Below are 22,886 nucleotides of genomic sequence, written 5' to 3'. Positions count from 1 at the left end.
ATCTTTAAAGTAGTCACACATTCTGCATACTTAAGATATCAAAACCATTAAACCACCCTATAATGTCAGTGTTTCCAAGAGGCATTGTGAGTTGGGATATGAGTATGTATGTACAGAGGGATCTTGGTGTGCAAGTCCATAGCTCCCTCAGTGGTAAAACAATTAGATAGGGTGATAAATAAAGCATATAACATAATTTCCTTTATTGGTAAATATTATAGAAATTTTGACCTCAGATCTAAATACATAAAACTAACAGCAGAGGTCCAGGCCCTTCCGTCCATAATGCTTGTGCTAACCAAGGTACGAAATTAAACCGGGATATGATTTCTCTTGTCCTCACCTACCACCCCACTGGCCTCCATGTCCAGCACCTAATTCTTTGTAAATTCTGCCATCTCCAACGGGATCCCACCACCAAGCACATCTTTCCCTCCCCCCACTTTCTACTTTATGCAGGGATCGTGCCCTACACGTCTTATTTGTCCATTCGTCCCTGTCCACTGATCTTCCTCCTGGCACTTAACCTTGCAAGCAGAACCTGCCCCTACACCTCCTCCCTCACGACCAATCAGGACCTCAAACAGGCATTCCTGGTGAGGTGATGCTTCATCTGTGAATGTGTTAGGGTCATCTACTGCATCCAGTGCTTCTGATGTGACTTCCTGTACATTGGTGCGACTCAATGTAGATTGAGAAACTGCTCCGCCGAGCACATATATTCCATCCACCAGAAGCAGGATCAGATCTCCCAATGGCCACTCATTCCACTTCCCATTTCCATTCTGACATGTCAGTTCATGGCCTCTTCTACTGTCGTGATGAGACCACATTCAGACTGGAGAGCAACACCTTATATTTCATCTGGATAGCCTCCAACCTGATGGCCTGAACATTGATTTTTTTGAACTTCTGGTAATGCCCCCTACCCCTCTCCTTCACCATTTTCCATCCCTATTCCCCCCCTCCTTACCTGCCCATCACCTCCCTCTAGTGTTCCTCACACTTTTCTTTCTAACATGGCCTTCTGTTCTCTCCTATCAAATTCCCCCTTCTCCAGCCCTGTATCTCTTTCACCAATCAATTTCCCAACGCTTTACTTCACCTCTTTTCTTCCTCCCAGTTTCACCTATCACCTTGTGTTTCTTCCTCCCTTCCCCTCCTCCCCACCTTCTAACTCAGAATCAGAATCAGGTTTATTATCACTGGCATGTAATCTTTTTTTCTCCAGTGCTGATGAAGGGTGTCAGCCCAAAATGTCAACTGTACTCTTTTCCATAGATGCTGTCAGGCTTGCTGAGTTCCTCCAGCATTTTGTGCACATTACCAAATTAATCTAATCACATCTGTTTGCATGTGGACTATGTCCTTCATTTCCTGCTTGTCCATGTACCAATCTAAATGCCTGTTAACTGTTGCTATAATGTCTTCTTCCACCACTTCTCCTTGCAATGTGTTCCAGGCACCCATCACTCTCTGTGTAAAAGAAAAACTTGCCTCATCAAGGTGGCAGGGCCCGAAGGAGTACCTGGTAAGGCTCTGAAAACCTGTGCTAACCAACTGGGGTATTCAAAGACATTCAATCTCTCATTGCTACGGTTGGATGTTCCCACCTGCTTCAAAAAGGCAGCGTGAGCTGCCTTAACAACTATCATCTGGTAGCACTCATATCTACAGTGATGAAATGCTTTGAAGGGTTGGTCATGTCTAGAGTGAACTCCTGCCTCAGCAAGGACCTAGACCAACTGCAATTGGCCTACCAGCACAATAGATTACAGCAGATGCAGTCTCAATGGCTATTCATGAGGCCTTGGGTCACCTGGACAATGCTAATACCTATGTCAGGATACTGTTTATTGACTATAGCTCAGCATTTAATGCCATCATTTTCAACAGTCCTGATTGCAAAGCTACAGAACCTAGTCCTCTACCTTCCTCTGCAACTGGATCCTCGACTTCCTAACTGGAAGATCCCAATCTGTGCAGATTGGAAATAACATCTCCACCTCATTGTCAGTCAACACTGGTGCACCACTGGGGTGTGTGCTTCGCCATTTTAGTAAATAAGATTGAAGATCTCAGAGCTAGAGTACTGTATCAGAGGGGCATTAGGACCTCTTGTGTCCTTTGTTTCACGGAATCCTGGTTAACCCCTTCCATGCCATACGTAGCGATTCAGATTGACAGCTTGACTATACACCGTCAGGGTAAGACTGTTGAGTCTCTCAAAAGCAAAGGTGCAGGTGTGTGTCGCGTGATGAACTCTTCTTGGTGCACAAATGTATCAGTGATGTCCCAGTTCTGCTCACCAGTCCTGGAGTATCTTACAAGTAAGTGCCGTCCATGTTACCTGCTGTAGATTTCAGTGATCATTTTGGTAGCAGTGTACATTCCACCTCAGGCCATTGTCAAAAAGGCTCTAGATGATCTGGGCAATGTGATCAATATGCATGAAATACATACCCTGATGCTTTCACCATTATTTTGGGGGATCTTAACTAGGGCAACTTGAGAAAGTTAACATATCAGTTGACCTACCAAAGGAAGGAACAGACTGGACCACTGTTACACCATCATCAAGAATATCTTCCATGTCCCCACTTCACGAAATCTGATCACCTGGCTGTATTTCTACTCCCTTAGTATAGGCAGAGACTGAGGACTGCATCACCAGTAATGGGGACCAAGAAGGTATGGACAAGGGAAGCAGAGGAACACTTACAAGACTGCTTTGAATCTGTATTCAGCGATTCATTTTCGAATCTGGTTGAGTGTGCCGCAGTTGTTACCAACTTCATTAAAACCTGTGTGGATGAGTGTGTGCCTGCGAAAAATTGCTGTACATTCCCAAACCAAAAGTCATGGATGAGTCAGGAGGTTTGTCATCTGCAGAGGGCTGGATCTGTGACATTTAAATCTGGTGACCCAGGTCTGTACAAGAAAACCAGGTATGACTTGCTCAGGGCTATTTCAAGAGTGAAGAAACAATTCCAAGTGAGGTTGGAGGCAACATCAAATGCACGTCAACTCTGGCAGGGTTTGCAGGACATTACTTCCTGCAAACCAAACCCAATAGCATGAATGGCAGTGATGTTTCACTACCAGATGAGCTCAAAGCCTTCAATGCCCTCTTTGAAAGGGAGAATATAACTACAGCTATGAAAATCCCTGCTTCATCTGGTTACTCTATGATCTCAGTTTCAGAGGCTGATGTCAGGCTGTTTTTCAAGAGGGTGAACCCTTGCAAGGTGGCAGGCCCCAATGAAGTAGCTGGTAAGGCTCTGAAAACTTGTGCTAACCAACTGGTGAGAGTATTCAAGGACATTTTCAATGTCCGAAGTTCCACCTGCTTCAAAAAGGCAACAATTATTCCAGTGCCTTTGAAGAGTAGTGTGAACTGCCCTAACAACTATCATCCAGAAACACTCACATCTATGGTGATGAAATGCTTTGAGGTTGAGAGGTTGGTCATGGATAGAATGAACTCCTGCCTCAGCAAGGACCTAGAGCACAGCAATTTGCCTATCGTCATGATAAGTTTACAGCAGACGCAATCTCAATGGCTTTTCAGATGGCCTTAGCTCACCTAGATGTTACAAGCACCTACGTCAGGGTGCTGTTCATTGACTATAGCTCAGCGTTTAATACCATCATTCCCACAATCCTGATCAAAAAGCTACATAACCTGGGCCTCTGTGCCTTCTTCTGCAATTGGATCCTTGACTTCCTAACCAGAAGACCACAATCTGTGCGGATTGGTGATAATATCTCCTCCTTGCTGACAGTCAACACTGGCGCACCTCAGGAGTGTGTGCCTAGCCCACTGCTGTACTCTCTCTCCACCCATGACTGTGTGGCTAGGTATAGCTCAAATGCCATCTATAAATTTGCTGATGATACAACCATATTGGTAGAATCTTAGATGGAGATGAGAGGGCATACAAGACTGAGGTATACCAGCTAGCTGAGTGGTGTCACAGCAACAACCTTGCACTCAGTGTCATTAAGATGAAAGAGTTGATTGTAAACTTCAGTAAGGGTAAGATGAGGAAACTAACCAATCCTCATAGAGGGATCAGAAGTGGAAAAGTGAGCAATTTTATGTTCTTGGGTTTCAAGATCTCTGAGGCTCTAACCTGGTCCCAACATATTGATGCAGCTATAAAGAAGGCAAGACAGCAGCTATATTTCATTAGGAGTGTGAAGAGATTTGGTTTGTCACCTAAAGCACTCAAACTTCTACAGTTATACTATGGAGAACATTCTGACAAGCTACATCACTGTCTGGCATGGGGTTGGGGGGTGCTATTGCACAGGAGCGAAAGAAGCTTCAGACAGTTGTAAAATTAGTCAGCTCCATTTTGGGTACTAGCCTCAGTAATCTCCAAACTACCTTCAAGGAGTAGTGCCTCAGAAAGGTGGCATCCATATATAAGGATGCCCGTCACCCAGGGCATGCCCTTTTCTCACTGTTACCATCAGGTAGGAGGTACAGAAGTCTGAAGGCACACACTCAGTGATTCAGGAACAGCTTCTTCCCCTCTGCCATCCGATTTCTGAATAGACATATATATACTTACTGCAATTCAGTTTTTTTCTCTATTTATTTATCATGTATTTCATTCTACTGCTGCTATAAAGTTAACAAATTTTATGACATATTCTGGTGATATTAAACCTGATTCTGATTCTCCCATACTTGACATTTCCCTCCTGGAAAAAGGACTGATGACGTACCATCTGTAAGCTTCATATGATTTTCTATGTATCTATTATGTTGCTCTTCAGCCTCTGATGCTCTTGAGGAAACAATACAATTTTTTCTAACCTCTCCCAAGAAGTCTGTCAAACTATGTGTGGTCTGCAGTTTTACTCATCAACCTACGTACATCTTAATCCAAATCATTTATGTGCAGTGGATTCTGGTTAATACAGAACAAATTAGAACACTACCAAATTACTACAGTACTATAGACCAGTGTATTAGTGCCTAATAGTTATTGATTGAGGAATTAATTCAGTATACGCTGTCATGTTCTTGTGAAAGACTGTAAAATGAACAAAATTATTGCAGATACCTGGTGCAGATAATAAACTGACTTCTTGCAATGCTTTCGACAATTACATCCTCCAAATCTTCATTTTCATCAAGCCATTCAAGATGATTGTCGATATCTTCAAATTCTTTGTAGGTCCAAACTTGTTGAAGTCATGAAATTGTTTCTTTTTTACTTCTGACTGTTTCTGGCATTTTCAAGCTTGAATGCTTGAAACTGTAGTGAGCAAAACAATTCTGAATTGTCCTACTGCTTATTTCTCACCTTTTCTCAACTTTTTGAACACAAACACTTGATGTTATTTAAAAACTACTCTAAGCACGGTGTACTGTCTCTGTGCATGCAACTGACACTAGTTAGAAACTGTTCAGGAACAGTCTCTCATACTAATTAAGCAGTATAACGTCCCAACCAAATGAGGGGAATCCTGCCTACTTTCTCGATTAGTTTTTGTTCTTTAAAAGTTGTCCAAATAAATGGTTGTCCAGATTGACTAATAGCCCAATTAAATGGAGTCTACTATATATAAAACAAAAAATCCTGAAAGCTTACGGAGTGCCAGACCGTCTACTGAGAGCAATAGAGTCCAGCTATATCAAGACCATGGCGAAAGTTGTATCATCAGACAAAGAAACAGCAGTGTTCGAGCTCCTAGCTGGTGTACTGCAAGGATACACTCTGGCACCCTACATCTTTATAATCGTCCTTGATTACGCTCTACGTCAAGCTACCAAAGATCATGACAAGCTTGGTTTTACCATAAAACCAGGATGAACCAAAAGGGTCAGACCAGTTACGCTCACAGATCTCAATTTTGCAGATGACATAGTCCTGCTCTCTGACCAGATGGAGGAAGCTACTAACAAAAGTGGAAATTGAGTGCAATAAAGTTGGATTTTACCTAAACGCTAAAATGGCAGAGTACGTGGCATTCAACTGTGATGAAGGTACTCTCAAGACTGTAAAGAATGATGCTATTAAGAAAGTCTTAGACTTCAAGTACCTTGGGTCAAGAGTGATGAGTTTGGAGAAGGACATAAAGATACGGAGGGCGCTGGCATGGAGGGCTATGAATGACATGAAGGAAATCTGGAGGTCAAACCTGACCAGAGGGCTTAAAAAGAGGAACTTCATAGCAGTCATAGAGTCCACTCTCACGTACGGATGCAAGACGTGGACTCTCACCAAGACCATGTAAAAGTCAGTAGATGGTTGCTGTACATGAATGCTCTGGATGGGTCTTGACGTGAGTTGGCAACAGCACATGATGAACATCAAGCTCTATGACAACCTACCGATGCTCACGACTAAAATCGAGACGAGAAGATTGCAACTAGCGGGGCACTGTCTGTGCCACCCTGAGCTACCTGCCAGTCTAGTCATCACATGGGAGCCCAAGCATGGAAGGATGAGCCTTGGGCACCCTCCCAAGACTGTGGGCAACAGGCTCCTAGAAGACAGCCACATGGTTAATGTAAATGAACTGAACACACTGATGAGGGAGAGGGAGGAGTGGAGAGTCCGTCATCGTGCCTGACGCTGGCCCCCTAGACCTGAGTTGACGTAGTGGTAGTATATATAACAAATAACAGAGGTCCCAGTAGAGGACCACTAGTTGTAGACGTCCAGTCAGATAAATACCCCTCTGCTACTACCCCAATTTTACATCAACTTTACTACTCACAATGGACCCCATGCTCTGGACGAGCCTACCATGAGGTACCTTGACAACTGCTTTACTAACGTAGGCAACATCCACTGCCCCATCAATATCTATGTCACTTCCTCATAAAACTCAGTCTGTTCCACAACTTACAATACAATAATTTTGTTCCATGTTGTTTGACCAATTTATATGTAGATTAAAGACACTTGTGATTACTGTGGTACCTTTAAGAACAAACAGGTAATAGTCAGTTACCAGTAAAGAATCCCCAACAAAGAAGGGAAATGAGGATTTTTTTGGTTGCCTAGAAAATGGTAGGGATCTGGAACTCACTAGCTGAAAGGATGATAGAGAGAAGCCCTTATCACATTTATACAGCACTTGTATGCGTACTTGAAGAGGTATGAGATGCAGGAGTAAGAGCCTAGTGCTGAGAAATGAGGTTAAGTTGCAGGGCTGTTTTGCAGCAGCATGGGAAAAAATCGCCTGCAAATTGTATTGTGTTGTATATTCTATGCCATTTTATGATATGATCTGGTTATCAGGTTTCATCTGAGGATGCTCCAGTGGTAGGCATTGTCATGGCTTGCTACATTAAAGAAGCCATATAAGTTTGCTGCCTGCAAATTTATTTTACAGGGTTTTGAAATTATGCTTGTATATTTTGTTATGTTGTAATTTTATCTGCTTTTTGTCCTAGGTGAAGATCTTCTTTCAGAGTCTGTGCCTGAGATAATGCCATGTTCCTCAGATGCAGAGACCCAGCATAAGTTTGATAAGTTTGTGAATGATGCATTAACAAACCAGGAGGAAGTTCTGGTGGACAGGCAACAAGAGACTATAAGCAAGAACCAGTACAACACATCATGTCTGCTGATGTCAGACCAGGAAAAGCAGCCATCCATTTGGGAAAGGGCAAGTGAATCTGAGCTTGTGCAATCAGAGGAAGGAATCACCTCGTTGTCACTCAATACCTCCGACCAATTGCGGAATAAAACCTGTAACAGTGATCCTGCAGGTTATTATACCCATATATTGTCTCTTTATGGTACTTCTGAAAAGCTTCATCATTGAAAGTTGAGATATATTGATGACAGGTTAAATCAAGGGAGGCATCATCAGTTGCTGAGGATGACTATTGACCTGGGGAAGTACAGTGGTTTACTAATTAGAAAATGCAATCTACAATTCCAGGGGATACAAGCAAGAGGCCAGTGGGTGTCCCACACCATTGTCATACTAGAAAAATGTTGTTATCCTAAACTACGCTGTGCCTGGGATTACCAGCTATGTATTTTTCCTACTTTCACTTATTATCGTCATGCTTAAATTTACTGATTAATTTTATGTTTCAAATAAGTAGAGACCTGAAAATAATTCATCTAATTATTAGTCAGTGTGCTTCATGTGACCCTTTTCCTGAATTTGAAAATTCAATTTCTTTATCATGCATCTTTAGCTTCAACATATTTAAAAAGTGAAGGACTCCTCTTCTCTCCCATGTGTTCTCTGGAATCATTTTGTTGAATTCCAGGGATCAGAGTTATCCTAGGGAAGTATAGCATGACAAGCTGAGTCTCTATAGTCTGATCCTCTAACGATTTGGATGAGAATATGAAGGTATGGTTAGTGTATTTGCAAGTGACTTTATTGGCTTTAAAGAATGTTGTCAAAAAATACAGCAGAATCAGGAGAGATCTTGGCTGGAGTTTAATCTAGAGTTTTGGTTACCCTGTGATAGGAAATACATCATTAAGCTGGAAAATCTGCAAAAAAAAATTCTATAAGAATGTTGCCAAGACTTAAGGGCCTGTGTTATAGGAAGAAACTTGGCAGGCTGCCACTTTATACACTTGGAACATAGGAGACTGAAAAGTGAATTTCTAGAATTATTAGGTGTATAGATAGGGTGAATGCACGCAACCATTTATCTGAAAGGGAATCAAGAAATAGAAGGCACAAGTCTAAGGTGAGAGGGGAAAGAATTGAGCGCTATCTGAGGGGCAACTTTTTCCAGAGGAGTGTGTGTATGGAAGGAGCTGCCAGAGGCAGGCACAACAATAACAGGAAAAGTCGAGAGGGATAATGGCCAAATGCAGGCAAACAGAACTCACTTAGATGGTGTTATGATGGAAGTGAGACAGATTCTTTGGGTCTCAAAGGCAAGGGCTCTAGACATACAGTTTTAATAATAAGGAGTTTATTTACAAGGGGAGAAGAGCTTGGGGACAACACAAGCGGCTACAATATTCACACAAACGTGCTTAGAATAGACGAGCGTGGGAAAAGTCAGGTCAGCAGTACAACACACGGGAAACGGTGTGGAGACAGAGTACAGGTACACATACAAGCAAGGGAAAAGTAACTACGACATCCGCCACCTCTTGACTATGGGCAGGCACGGTTCTCTGCTACAGGGACAACAATAAACGCTCCCACAACCCTATTCAATGCACAGCTCTCCACATGTCTCCAGCGCTCTATTGCAGTCTTCAGCCTGGAGTGAAGCAGGGTGGTCCCTCGAGGATGGCAAAAAGAGAGCGAGCCAAGCACATGTAGCACCCTTTATAGGTCAGGGGACTGGAGGGTCCAACCCAGGTGATTCACCAGGGGGGCCAACGGCTTGGTGCTAGACAGGTTAATCCAATTAAGGTGGCCAATGGTTAAGAGTGCATTGATTAGTTGGGAGGGGTGAAATGTTGACTGGCATGTAGTGTGCCTTCCGACCAGGTGAGGGCAGTGCTGTCACGTGACAGGCACGGCTCTCTGGATACAGATGGGCATTTTGAAGAGCATGGTTAAGTTGGGCTGAAGTTCGTGTTTCATGCTGTATGACTCTAGTACTCTGTAACTATTGTACTCCTTCCATTCATTTCTAATCACAGCAGGAGTCTTAGCTAGAAATCATGCAGGGAAGTGAGAGCAGCTATGGGGCTACCTGCTAGGTTTGGAACTTTGGGTTTTGTGGCAGATGAAAATCTATTTTTTTAATATTCCCAAGGGTATACCGTAAGAGTAAAATCTATGAATTTCTCTCTTGATGCTTTTACCTATTGTTTCATTCTTTCTTGTTAATAGACAGTCCAAGGAGAATTTCTTCTGTCCTTCTGTCACCATGAGCGATCCTCATTTACCATCATCTATCCTTTTTTATTTTAGTTCTATGATTACTCAGAGGCTTGTGATGGTCTTTCTGTACATCTAATTCTCCAGCTCCCTATCTCTACCCGAAGGAATCCCAGAAAACCCTGACTTGTGTCTATGTAACTATATCAAGTCATCACTTAAAATACAAGAGACTTAAGATGCAGGACACAAGAGGTACTTCAGATGCTGGAAATCTAGAGCCCAAAACATTGACTATTTATTCCCATTCATAGATGCTGCCTGACATACTCAACTCCTTCAGCACGTTGTGTGAGTTGTTTTAGATGCGGGAATCTGAAGGATTTGAGCCACATCTGTGGGAAGAGTTTATGTTTCAGGTTAAGACCTGGATCAAGAAAGAAGTTGTTGACTTTGTTCTCATGTAGAGCTTCAACCCAAACCTTTGACAATTAGTTTCCTGATGCCATGTTTCAAACTAAAACATCTTCGATTCCTTCCATTCATGATGGTTGACGCACTGAGTCCAACTTGCAGATTGTTGCTTGTTATTAGTTGTGCGAATCTGATTGATCCTTTTGATCATTATCAAGAAAGCTGGCCTCAAGCATTTAGATTTCCTGTTGCAATATTTTAATGTGAAGTAAGTTCAGGATTTCACTTTGACTCCTGAAGAACATGAAGAGGTAACTGGCAGCAACTAACAAGAGGTTTCCCGGAATTTCAGACCTGAGGTATAATGTTTTATTATTTTCACCATCAGAGGTAATCCTCAATCACCTGTTTTGTGTTTTACAAACAACATGTAAGTGGGTTTTATTACTGACTGCCCAGATACAATGCATTTTTTTAAAAAAAAAGTTACCTTAAATAATTTTAAAAACATAGTACCCTTGTTTATTTATCAGCATCATGGGTCTCTTTGAAACATTCCAGCTCAATTTGTCTTTCAGACCAGTCAGATAAGCTATCAAAAGTAAAGCCTGCTCAGGAAATCCTAGTGACAGAACTGGATAAGACAGACACCATGGATACAATCCATTTGGAAGGGGACCGTCATCTTTACATTGATGTGAGTTGATTTATTAACCTCTGTGAGTTTTGATCTCAGAAGTCCATTTGACCATACATGGGTGTGCCTTCTCTTTGAAAGGATAGTCAATCTCACATACTATTCCCCTGTAGCGTTGCCTTGCAGGCATGTCAGTTTTACTTTTGGTAATTACTATTGAATATTTTTCTCAGATGGTGTACTGCAGAATAGAATAACTGCGTAAATTACTTTCTCCCAACTCCACATATACTGCTTCTTCCCCTATAACTTTAAATCAGAGTCTCTGGTTATAAGTTCCTATTGCCAGTGAAATCCTGCATAATTGAACACATCTGTTAAATCCCACCTTAACCTTCTGAGCTCCGTGAAGAGCAATTTCAGCTTCTTCAGTTTGTTCATATAGTGAAACCCTCTCCCCAAAAGGTCCCTGACACCCCCTAGTGTCTTAACAATCAGAGCATTGACTATAGGAGTTGGGATGTAATGTTAAAATTGTACAAGGCATTGGTGAGGCCAAATTTGGAGTATTGTGTACAGTTCTGGTCACCGAATTATAGGAAAGATGTCAACAAAATAGAGAGAGTACAGAGGAGATTTACTAGAATGTTACCTGGGTTTCAGCACCTAAGTTACAGAGAAAGGTTGAACAAGTTAGGTCTTTATTCTTTGGAGTGCAGAAGCTTGAGGGGGGACTTGATAGAGATATTTAAAATTATGAGGGGAATAGATAGAGTTGACGTGGATAGTCTTTTTCCATTGAGAGTAGGGGAGATTCAAACAAGTGGACTTGAGTTGAGAGTTAAGGGGCAAAAGTTTAGGGGTAACACAAGGGGGAACTTCTTTGCTCAGAGAGTGGTAGCTGTGTGGAACGAGCTTCCAGTAAAAGTGGTAGAGGCAAGTTCAATATTGTCATTTAAAGTAAAATTGGGTAGGTATATGGACAGGAAAGGAATGGAGGGTTATGGGCTGAGTGCAGGTAGGTGGGACTAGGTGAGAGTGAGCGTTCGGCATGGACTAGAAGGGCCAAGATGGCCTGTTTCCGTGCTGTAATTGTTATATGGTTATTCTTCTGAGTGGGCAGAATTGATCGTATTTGAGCCCAAACTATTTATTGATTAACTGATTGAGTTACAGCACAGAATAGACCCTTCTGTCCGTGGTGCTCAGCACTTCCCTATTTAACCCTCGCTGAGTCACGGGACAATTTACAATGAACAATTAACCTACCAACCGGTATGTCCTTGGACTGTGGGAGGAAACTGGAGCACCAGAGGAAAACCCACGGGCTCACAGGAGAGCATACAAACTCTTTACAGTCAGCAGTGAGAACTGAATCCAGGTCACTGGTACTATAAATCTCTTACAAAACCTGTTTGTTTTTTCACTGCCTAAAGCTGAGAAACTTGGCATTTTAATAGTCTTACAAAGATTTGTGTATGTAACAATTCCTTTCCCAAAAACCCTATCTCCCTGTTGTCAATTTCTATTGTCACTGTACAACTAAATGCAAAATAAATAATGTAATCTACCCATTCCCTCCTTTAAGTTTCTGTACTTCACTATTTCATATTTGTCCACTTTACCATTGTGCTTTTGAACTTTAGAAGTGTGCAAAAATCTCCGTTTACCAATGAAGAAAAGGAATAGGGAGAGATCACCCTGTGTCTCACATTGTTAAACTGAATGACACATTAGCTGTGATCTATATGAAGACAAAACAAGCTTGAGAAATAGAGTCATCTCCCCTGTTCTTATCCTTAGGGTTAGCTGGTGGAAATGATGGCTTATTTTCTGTGGTTCTGATTTCTTGAGAGAACAAGGAAGGTTGAAAGTCTTGCATTTCTATGGGTTTAGGCTCTCTAAGGATACCCAATTCAACCCAAGTGGTCTGTAGTTCCAGGTGTGTGTGTGTGCGTGTGTGCGTGCGTCAGACTGTTGTGTTAAGTCTTGCATATTGAAGAAAGTACATAAAGGGACAAGTAAATGGACAGTTATGTAATCATATTTGGTCAATGATTTGTTAATATAATACCTAACAACTTGTATAGAATTATTAAACTAAATGAGCAGTTTTTTTACTTTATTGAGATACAGTGCAGAATTGGTCCTACGAGCTGCGCTACCCAACAGTCTCCCGATTTAACCCTAGTCTAGTAGTGGGACAAATTGCAAAGACCAATTAATCTGCCATCTGGTATATCTTTGGACAGTGGGAGGAAACCCACACAGTCACGGGAGGACATACAAACTCCTTACAGACAGCAGGAATTGAACCCGGGCCGCTGATACTGTAAAGCATCATGCTAACCACTACACTACCAGGCTTCCCCTAAGAATTACTCATCGTCAACATATGTGATTTTATGTGTATCTGACAATGCTGTATTTGTACTCTTGTAAAAGCTTTAATCGATCGTTTGTAAACATTTAGATGTAAATGCAGTTGTAAACTATAAATAGTCTCCAGACTATAGTTCCAAATTTGTTTCTTTACAGGATCTCCCTGACTTGGAAGATGTGGATAGGTGCGACCTATCAGAGACTGAACATACATTCAGCAACAAGGTAATCCACGAGTTTTCTCCACTTCTAATTTGTGTATAACTGCCTTTGGCCTTGTCCTTTATGTTGTTGGTCGGGCCACCTGGTCTTTGAATTAAGTCAGTATACAATACTGTTGATTTCCAGTCTCTCTACTATGGGGAATAGATAATACTGGCACACTCTGGATATGTCTGCACTTTGCAGAGCTGACATGGAAAACATTTATATTTTTTCTTGATACTTCCAGAAAATAAACACATAATCCTTGAAATTCAGGGGATTTCTTGATAGCAGCTGTAAAAGATTATAAGGCATGAAAATTATTTTGTAGTGATAAATAAGCTCCCATAAGGCAGAAGTCCACTTCCGGTCTAGACCAGTACCTGCTGAGAATTAATGCATTATTGCGTGCAGGGCAATTGTAGCCCCTGTTTGGTGTTTTTTCATAATGTTACCAAAATGATCATTTCTTCACCGAGGTCTTGTACAATAAATCGAAGCAAGAGGCTGAGAGTGAAGGAGTAAAGGAATCTCAGAGAGAAGTCATTTTTTTTTTTACACTGCTCGGGGAAAAGAGGCTAGATTGCGCAGGCACGTGACTTGGAGTGCCAAAGGTTTAAAAAAAAGACTGCCATATACAGCGGGCAGCAGAGTGAGAGGGAGCAGAGTGGGACTGCTTCGGCTCAACAGGCTTTGGTGTGAACAGGCAGAGGTGAGGGTAGGTTCCGGTAAGTTTTGTTTTGTTTGTTTAGAGTAGATGTTGGAATGCTCCTCTTGCAGGTTGTGTGAAGTCAGGGAGACCTCCAGTGTCCCTGACAACGACACCTACAAGAAGTGCATCCAGCTGCAGCTCCTAACAAACTGCGTTAGGGAACTGGATGACCTCCGGATCATTCGGGAGAATGAGGAGTTAATAGATATTAGTTTCAGGGAGGTAGTTATGCCAAAGGAGCAGGGCACAGGTAATTGGGTTACAGTCAGGCGAGGGAAGGGGAAAGGGCAGGCAGAGCAGGGTTCCCCTGTGGCCATTCCCCTCAACAACAAGTATACAGATTTGATACTGTTGGGGGGATGACTTACCTGGGACAAGCCACAGCCGGATCTCTGGCACTGAGTCTGGTTCTGCAGTGCAGAAGAGAGGGTGGAAGAAGAGGAGAGCGGTAGTGATAGGGGACTCGATAGAAGGGGTGCCAGGGTCAGGGATGTCTCTGATCGCGTGCACAGCATTCTGAAGTGGGAGGGTGATCAGCCAGACATCATGGTACACATCAGTACCAATGACATAGGAAGAAAGAGTGAGGAGGTCCTGAAGAGTGAGTATAGAGAGTTTGGTAGGAAGTTAAAAAGCAGGACCTCGAGGGTGGTAATCTCAGGATTGTGACCTGTGCCACGTGCCAGTGCGGGTAAGAATAGGATGCTCTGGCGGATGAACACATGGCTGAGGATCAGATTTCAGGATCAATGGGACCTCTTCTGGGGCTGGTGGGACCAGTACAAGAGAGACGGGTTACACCTGAACTACAAGGGGATCAATATCCTTGCAGGAAGGTTTGTTAGTGCTGTTGGTGAAGGTTTAAACTAGATTTGCATGGGATGGGAACCAGAGTGCCATGGCAGATAGTGGAGTGGGGTGAAAATAAATGATGTTAAAAATTCATGCAAAGTCACAAATAGAAGGGTTGTGTCTGGTGGTAATAATCTCCTGAGGCGTGTCTATTTCAATGCAAGGAGTATTTTGGGGAAGGCTGAGGGTGTGGATTGACACATGGAATTACGACGTTATAGCCATTAGTGAAACTTGGCTACAGGAGGGGCAGGACTGGCAGCTCAATGTTCCAGGATTCTGATGTTTCAGACTTGATAGAGGCAGAGGGATGAAGGGTGGGTGGGTGACATTGCTAGTCAGGAAAAATGTTATAGCAGTGCTCAGGCAGGACAGATTAGAGGGCTTGTCTACCAAGGCCATATTGGTGGAGCTGAGAAACAAGAAAGGTATGACCACATTAATGGGGTTGCATTATCGACCACCCAATAGACAGCAAGAATTGGAGGAGCAAATCTGCAGAGTGATAGCAGACAACTGCAGGAAACATAAAGTTGTGTTAGTAGGGGATTTTAATTTTCCACATATTGATTGGGACTCCCATATTGTTAAAAGTCTAGACAGGTTAGAGTTTGTAAAATGTGTTCAGGAGAGTTTTCTAAATCAATATATAGAGAGGATGCAATATTAGATCTCCTATTAGGAAACGAGTTAGGGCAGGTGATGGAAGTGTGTGTAGGGGAACACTTTGGTTCCAGTGATCATAACATCATTAGTTTCAATTTGATCATGGATAAAGATAGATCTGGTCCTCGGGTTGAGGTTCTAAACTGGAAAAAGGACAAATTTGAAGAAATGAGAAAGGATCTAAAAGCGTGGATTGGGACAGGTTGTTCTCTGGCAAGGATGTGATTGGTAAGTGGGAGGCCTTCAAAGGAGATATTTTGAGAGCGCAGAGATTATATGTTTCTATCGGGATTAAAGGCAAAGTGAATAAGAATAAGGAACCATGATTGTCAAGAGATACTGGAACTCTGATAAAGAAGAAGAGAGAGATGTATGAAATGTATAGGAAACAGGGAGCAAATAAGGTACTTGAGGAGTGTAAAAAGTGCAAAAAAAACTTAAGAAAGAAGTCAAGAGGGCTAAAAGAAGGCATGAGGTTGCTTTGGCAGTCAAGGTGAAGGATAATCTAAAAGCTTCTACAGGTAGTTTAAGAGCAAAAGGATAGTAAGGGATAAAATTGGTCCTCTTGAAGATCAGGGTGGTCGGCTGTGTATGGAACCAAAAGAAATGGGGGAGGTCTTAAATGTTTTTTTTGTGTCTGTATTTACTAAGGAAACTGGCATGGAGTCAATGGAAATAAGGCAAGCAGGTAGTGAGGTCATGGAACCTATACAGATCGAAGAGGAGGAGGTGCTTGCTATTTTGAGGCAAATCAGAGTAGTTAAATCCCCAGGTCCTGACAGGGTATTCCCTCGGACCTTGAAGGAGACTAGTGTTGAAATTGTAGGGGCCATGGCAGATATATTTAAAATGTCGGTATCCACGGGCGAGCTGCCGGAGGATTGGAGGATAGCTCATGTTGTTCCGTTGTTTAAAAAAGGCTCTAAAAGTGATCCAGGAAATTATTAGCCAGTAAATTTGACGTTGGTAGTAGGTAAATTATTGGAAGGAGAACTAAGAGATAGGATCTACAAGTATTTGGATAGACAGGGACTTATTAGGGAGAGTCAACGTGGCTTTGTGCATGGTAGGTCATGTATAACAAATCTATTAGAGTTTTTCGAGGAGGTTACCAGGAAAGTGGATGAAGGGAAGGCAGTGGATGTTGTCTACATGGACTTCAGTAAGGCCTTTGACAAGGTCCGGCATGGAGGTTAGTTAGGAAGATTCAGTCGCTGGGTATACATGGTGAGGTAGTAAATTGGATTAGATATTGGCTCAATGGGAGAAGCCAGAGAGTGGTAATGGAGGATTGCTTCTCTGAGTGGAGGCCTGTGACTAGTGGTGTGCCACAGGGATCAGTGCTGGGTCTATTGTTAATTGTCATCTATATCAATGATCTGGATGATAATGTGGTAAATTGGATCAGCAAATTTGCTGATGATACAAAGATTGGAGGTGTAGTGTATAGTGAGGAAGGTTTTCAAAGCTTGCAGAGGGATTTGGACCAGCTGGTAAAATGGGCTGAAAAAATGGCAGATGGAGTTTAATATAGACAAGTGTGAGATATTGCACTTTGGAAGGACAAAGCAAGTTGGAACATACAAGGTAAATGGTAGGGCACTGAGGAGTGCAGAAGAACAAAGGTATCTGGGAATACAGATACAAAATTCCCTAAAAGTAGCATCAGAGGTAGATAGGGTCGTAACAAGAGCTTTTGGTACATTGGCCTTTATAAATCAAAGTATTGAGTATAAGAGTTGGAATGTTATGGTGAGGTTGTACAAGGTATTGGTGAGGCCGAATTTGGAGTATTGTGTGCAGTTTTGGTCACTGAATTACAGGAAGGATATTAAGGTTGAAAGAGTGCAGAGAAGGTTTACAAGGATGTTGCTGGGGCTTGAGTTACCGAGAAAGGTTGAATAGGTTAGGACTTTATTCCCTGGAGCGTAGAAGAATAAGGGGAGACTTGATAGAGGTGTATAAAATTATGATGGGTATTGATAGAGTGAATGCAAGCAGGCTTTTTCCACTGAGGCTAGATGAGAAAAAAAAAAACAGCGGACATGGGTTAAGGGTGAAGGGGAAAAGTTTGAAGGGAACATTGGGAGTGCTTCTTCACACAGAGAGTGGTGGGAGTGTGGAATAAACTGCCAGATGAAGTGTTAAATGCGGGCTCTCTTTTAACATTTAAGAAAAACTTGGACAGGTACATGGATGGGAGATGTATGAAGAGATATGGTCCAGGTGCAGGTCAGTGGGACTAGGCAGAAAAATGTTTCGGCACAGCCAAGAAGTGCCAAAAGGCCTGTTTCTGTGCTGTAATGTTCTATGGTTCTAAATGACATTGTGAACAACTTGTAATAGTGAATAGTATATGCAGAGTTAGGTTACATACAAAACAATCTGCCTGAATCCGAAAGTCTCTAATCTGAAGAATGCGTCAAGGATGTGGAGAGGGATGAGCCTGAAAATTCATAACATGCTGAGTAGGGGAGTTATAGTGAAGCTGTAAACACTAGGGGTTATCACTATCATTATAATTGACGTAGGAGCAGAATTAGGTCATCTGTCCCATTGAGTCTGCTCTGCCATCCAATCAGGGTTGATCCTGTTTTTTTCTCCTCCTCAACCACAGTTCCCGGCCTTCTCCCCATAACCTTTGATGCTATGTACAATCAAGAATCTATCAATCTTTTCCTTAAATACACACTATAACCCGACCTCCACAGCTGCATGTGGCAACAAATTCCACAAATTCACCACCCTTTGGCTAAAGCAATTTCTCCACATCTCTGTTTTGAAAGGGTGCCCCTCTATTCTGAGGCTGTGCTCTCTTGTCCTAGTCTCTCCCACCATGGAAAACATCCTTTCCACATCCACTCTGTCTAGGCCTTTCAACATTCGAAAGGTTTCAATGAGATCCCCCCCCCCACTTCTGAATTCCAGTGAGTAGAGACCCAGAGTCATCAAACGTTCCTCATATGATAACCCTTTCATTCCTGGAATCATCCTTGTGAACCTCCTCTGGGCCCTCTCCAATGCCAGCACATCTTTTCTAAGATGAGGGACCCAAAACTGTTCACAATACTCAAGGTGAAGCCTCACCAGTACCTTATAAAGCCTCAGCATCACATCCCTGCTCTTGGATTCTAGACCTCTTAAGATGAATACTAACATGGCATTTGCCTTCTTCACCACTGACTCAACCTGCAAGTTAACCTTTAGGGTGTTCTGCACAAGGACTCTCAAGTCCCTTTGCATCTCAGATTTTTGGATTTTTTCCCCATTTAGAAAATAGTCTGCACATTTATTTCTACTACCAATATGCATGACTGTGCATTTTCCAACATTTTATTTCATTTGCCACTTTCTTGCCCATTTTCCTGAACTGTCTAAGTCCTTCTGTACCCTACCTGTTTCCTCAACACTCCCTGCCCCTCTACCAATCTTCTTAGCATCAGCAAATTTGGCAACAAAGCCATTTATTCCATCATCTGCTTTATATACAGCATAATAATATGTGGTCCCAACACCGACCCTTGCGGAATACCACTAGTCACTGGCAGCCAACCAGAAAAGAATCTTTTTATTCCCACTCGCTGCCTCCTACCAATCATTCAATGCTCTAACCATGTTAGCAGCTTTCCTGTAATACCATGGGTTCTTAACTTGGTAAGCAGCCTCATGTGTGGCACCTTGTCAAAGGCCTTCTGAAAGTCCAAATATACAACATCCAGTGCATCCCATTTATCTATCCTACCTGTAATCTCCTTAAACAATACCAACAGGTTCGTCAGGCAGGAATTGCCCTGAAGGAAACTCTGCTGAATTTGTACTATTTTGTCCTGTGTCACCAAGTGCTCCATCACCTCATCCTTAACAACTGACTCCAGGGTCTTCCCAACCACTGAGGTCAGACTAACTGGGCTATAATTTCCTTTCTGTTGCTCTCCTCCTTTCTTAAAGAGTGGAGTGACATTTTTAATTTTCCAGTCCTCTGACACCATGCCAAGTCCAATAATTTCTGAAAGATTGTTTCTAATGCCACCACAATCTCTAACGTTACCTCTTTCAGAACCCTAGGGTGTAGCTCGTCTGATCTGGGTGACTTATGTACCTTTAGGTCTTGAGTTTTTTGAACACCACCTCTTATGTAATAGTAACTGCACCCACATCTCTTCCTTAACACACTGCAACATCAGGCATACTGCTAGTGCCTTCTCCAGTGAAGGCTAATGCAAAATACTCATTTAGTTCATCAGCCATCTCTTTGTCCCCCGTTATTATTTCTCCTGTCTCATTTACTAATGGTCCCATACACACTCTCATTTCTCTTTTATTTTTAACATAACTTTAAGAAACTTTTACTGTCCACTTTGATATTATTTGCAGCTTGCTTTCATATTTCATCTTGACCCTTATGATTTTTTACTTGCGCTCTGTAGGTTTTTAAAAACTTCCCAATCCTCTATTTTCCCACTAATTTTTGCTTTGTTGTATGCCCTTTCTTTTTCTTTTACAATAGCTTTCACTTCCCTTGTCAGGCACTGTTGTACTATTTTACTATTTGAATATTTCTTCATTTTTGGAATACATATGTCCTGCACCTTCCTCATTTTTTCTAGAAATGCATGCCATTGCTGCTCTGCCGACATCCCTGCCAGCAGCTCCTTCCAATTTACTTTGGTGTAATTTCAGTGTAGCCACTGAAATACTGCTACATCAGAGTTTACTTCCTCCCTATCAAATTTCAAGTTGAACTCAGTCATATTGTGATCACTGGTTCCTAAGGGTTCTTTTACCTTAAGCTCCTTAATCGCCTGGAGTTCATTACTTAACACCCAATCCAGTATAACTGATCCCCTAGTAGGCTCAACGACAAACTGCTCTAAAAGCTATCTCTTAGGCATTCAACAAACTCAGTCTCTTGAGATCTGTTACCAAGCTGATTTTCCCAAATGACTTGCATGTTAAAATCTCCTGTGACTACCATAACATTGACCTTTAGACACACCTTTTCTATTTTGCTGTTGTCATCTGTGGTCTGCCTCCCAGGTACTGTGGTGAGGCCTGTATACAACTGCCTTCAATGTCCTTTTACCCATGCATTTTCTTATCTCAACCCACAAGAATTCAACATCTTCCAATCCTATGTCACATCTTTCTACTGATTTGATGCCATTCTTTAACAGTAGAGCCACACCACCTCTTCTGCCTACCTTCCTATCCCTTCTATATAATGTGTAACCTTGGACATTCAGCTCCCAATTACAACCATCCTTCAGCCCCCATTCAGTGATGGTCACAACATCATAGCTGGCAATCTGTAATCTTATGGCATCAATTTAAACATGGACAAAAACATCTGATCACTTTTCCAGTCCTCTCTAATAAATCTAACAAATCACCATCGCACCATGTAAGCCAACACTAGGAAGAAGCAATGAAAGTATAAAGGTCACACAATAGTTGGGATTCCTGAACATCCACCACTAAAAGTAAGATAGTAACATCATGAGTATACAAGTTGGCTCAATACAGAAGAATATAGCTGCCAGACTAGGTTGGCAGCAGTTAGTGAGTTTCCACAACACAAGCTATAAACCTACGATCTCATTCACATTCACAAAACAGCATGGGTAGCAGTGATTGCCACATGGTTCTTCTGAGGATAAAGCCCAAGTTTTCCTCTTTATCTGCAGTTTTGCAGCAATTAACTTCCATTTCTTGCACATCCTTCCTCTCTACTTCTTTCCTAATGGAGTTGACTTGTATATTTATCACTTTAAGAGCTCAATAGCTTTCTTCCTGATCATCCTTGTGGAATTCTTCCTATCATCTCCAGAAGTGTTGCCAAGTACTAAATATTGAAGCCCCGTCTAATTACATGCTGACCTCAGTTTGTAATTAAATTGCCATAGATAACTCTTCTGCGAGGAACTGTCAACATCATTGGTCCTATTTTGACACATGTGGTTTATTGAATATCTGATGGTTATAACTCACAATTATCTTCATTAACCACTGTTTTTAAATGCCTTGAAAGGGATCTAAGAACCCTTTAGCAGATTATTTCTTGGAGGGAATAATATTCTCAGAAATATGAGATAAAAATATAAAATATTCTATTGTTATAGGCAAATCACCATGCAAAGATCGAAGTCCTTGATACTGGATGTGATTACAGTAATTCTAACTCAATGGATGGAGTTAAAACCAGGGAAGACGAGATAATTGTGGAAATTTCAGCAAAGAAAAACAAGTATATTTGTAGACCTTTGCCTGACAAGGAGAAGGCAGATGAAGCTTTGGAAGTAAATTCTGCAAAACAACGAACCAGCAGCAAAGCAGAAAGGTTGTTAATTAGAGAGGGAAATCCACAGGAAGTCACAACTACAATGAATAGCAGCTTCTTGATGGACTTAACTACCCCATCTGTTCAGGGTGAGGATGATGAGCCTAAAAAGGTACTGATTGAGGAAATTTTCAGCCAACTTGTTGCAGAGGACATCAAGGAAGTTAAACCATCAATGCAAGGTAAAATCATTGAGAGCCAATAGTGGGAAATAGCCCAGCATAACTTATATTGGTAATTAATTTATTATTGTAACATGTACTGAAATACAGTAAAAATCTTTGCTTGTAACCCTTCCAGACAGATTATTCCGCATTTCTTTTCTTTACTCATTTATGGGATGTGGGCGTCGCTAGCTAAGCCAGCATTTATTGCCCATCCCTAGTTGCCCTTGAGAAGTTGGTGATGAGCTGCCTTCTTGAACTGCTGCAGTCCCTGAGGTATAGGTATACCCCCAGTGCTGTTAGGGGGGGGGAGGTTCCATAATTTTGGCCCAACGACAATGAAGGAATGGCGATATGTTTCCAAGTCAGGATAGTGAGTGACTTGGAGGGAGATTTCCAAGTGGTGGTGTTCCCAGGTGTCTGCTGTTTTCATCCTTCTAAATAGTAGTAGCCATGGATCTGTAAAGTGCTTCCTTTGGAACTTTGGTGTGATGATGCAGTGCATCTTGTAGATAGTACACACTGCTGCAACTGTTTGTCACTGGTGGAGGGATTGGATACTTGTGGAAGGGGTACCAATCAAGTGGGCTGCTTTGTACTGGATAGTGTCAAGCTTCTTGAGTGTTGATGGAACTGCACTCATCCAGGTGAGTGGCCAGCATTCCATTACACTTCTGACCAGCTTTGGGGAGTTACGTGCTGCAGGATTCCTAGCTTTTGACCTGCTCT

The 22,886-nt window shown here is 42.0% G+C and overlaps 1 protein-coding gene across 5 annotated transcripts in view; it reads left to right on the top strand.

Moving 5' to 3' along the window:
• Window positions 1–22,886, top strand: part of LOC140740442 (dynein axonemal assembly factor 1-like) — a 186,088-nt gene that overhangs the window by 136,145 nt on the left and 27,057 nt on the right. For 4 of the 5 annotated variants that reach the window (XM_073069576.1, XM_073069580.1, XM_073069578.1 and 1 more), the window contains 5 exons: window positions 1,463–1,531; window positions 7,424–7,741; window positions 10,782–10,900; window positions 13,379–13,447; window positions 21,776–22,175. In XM_073069576.1, coding sequence (XP_072925677.1) covers window positions 1,463–1,531; window positions 7,424–7,741; window positions 10,782–10,900; window positions 13,379–13,447; window positions 21,776–22,175 — 975 coding nt within the window. The remainder of the gene's footprint in view (window positions 1–1,462; window positions 1,532–7,423; window positions 7,742–10,781; window positions 10,901–13,378; window positions 13,448–21,775; window positions 22,176–22,886) is intronic. The other variant, XM_073069579.1, reaches the window with a different exon arrangement.

Source organism: Hemitrygon akajei, chromosome 17, assembly GCF_048418815.1.
Source record: "Hemitrygon akajei chromosome 17, sHemAka1.3, whole genome shotgun sequence".
Taxonomy (NCBI): Eukaryota; Metazoa; Chordata; class Chondrichthyes; order Myliobatiformes; family Dasyatidae; genus Hemitrygon; species Hemitrygon akajei.
This window is presented reverse-complemented; position numbering and strand designations above follow the sequence as displayed.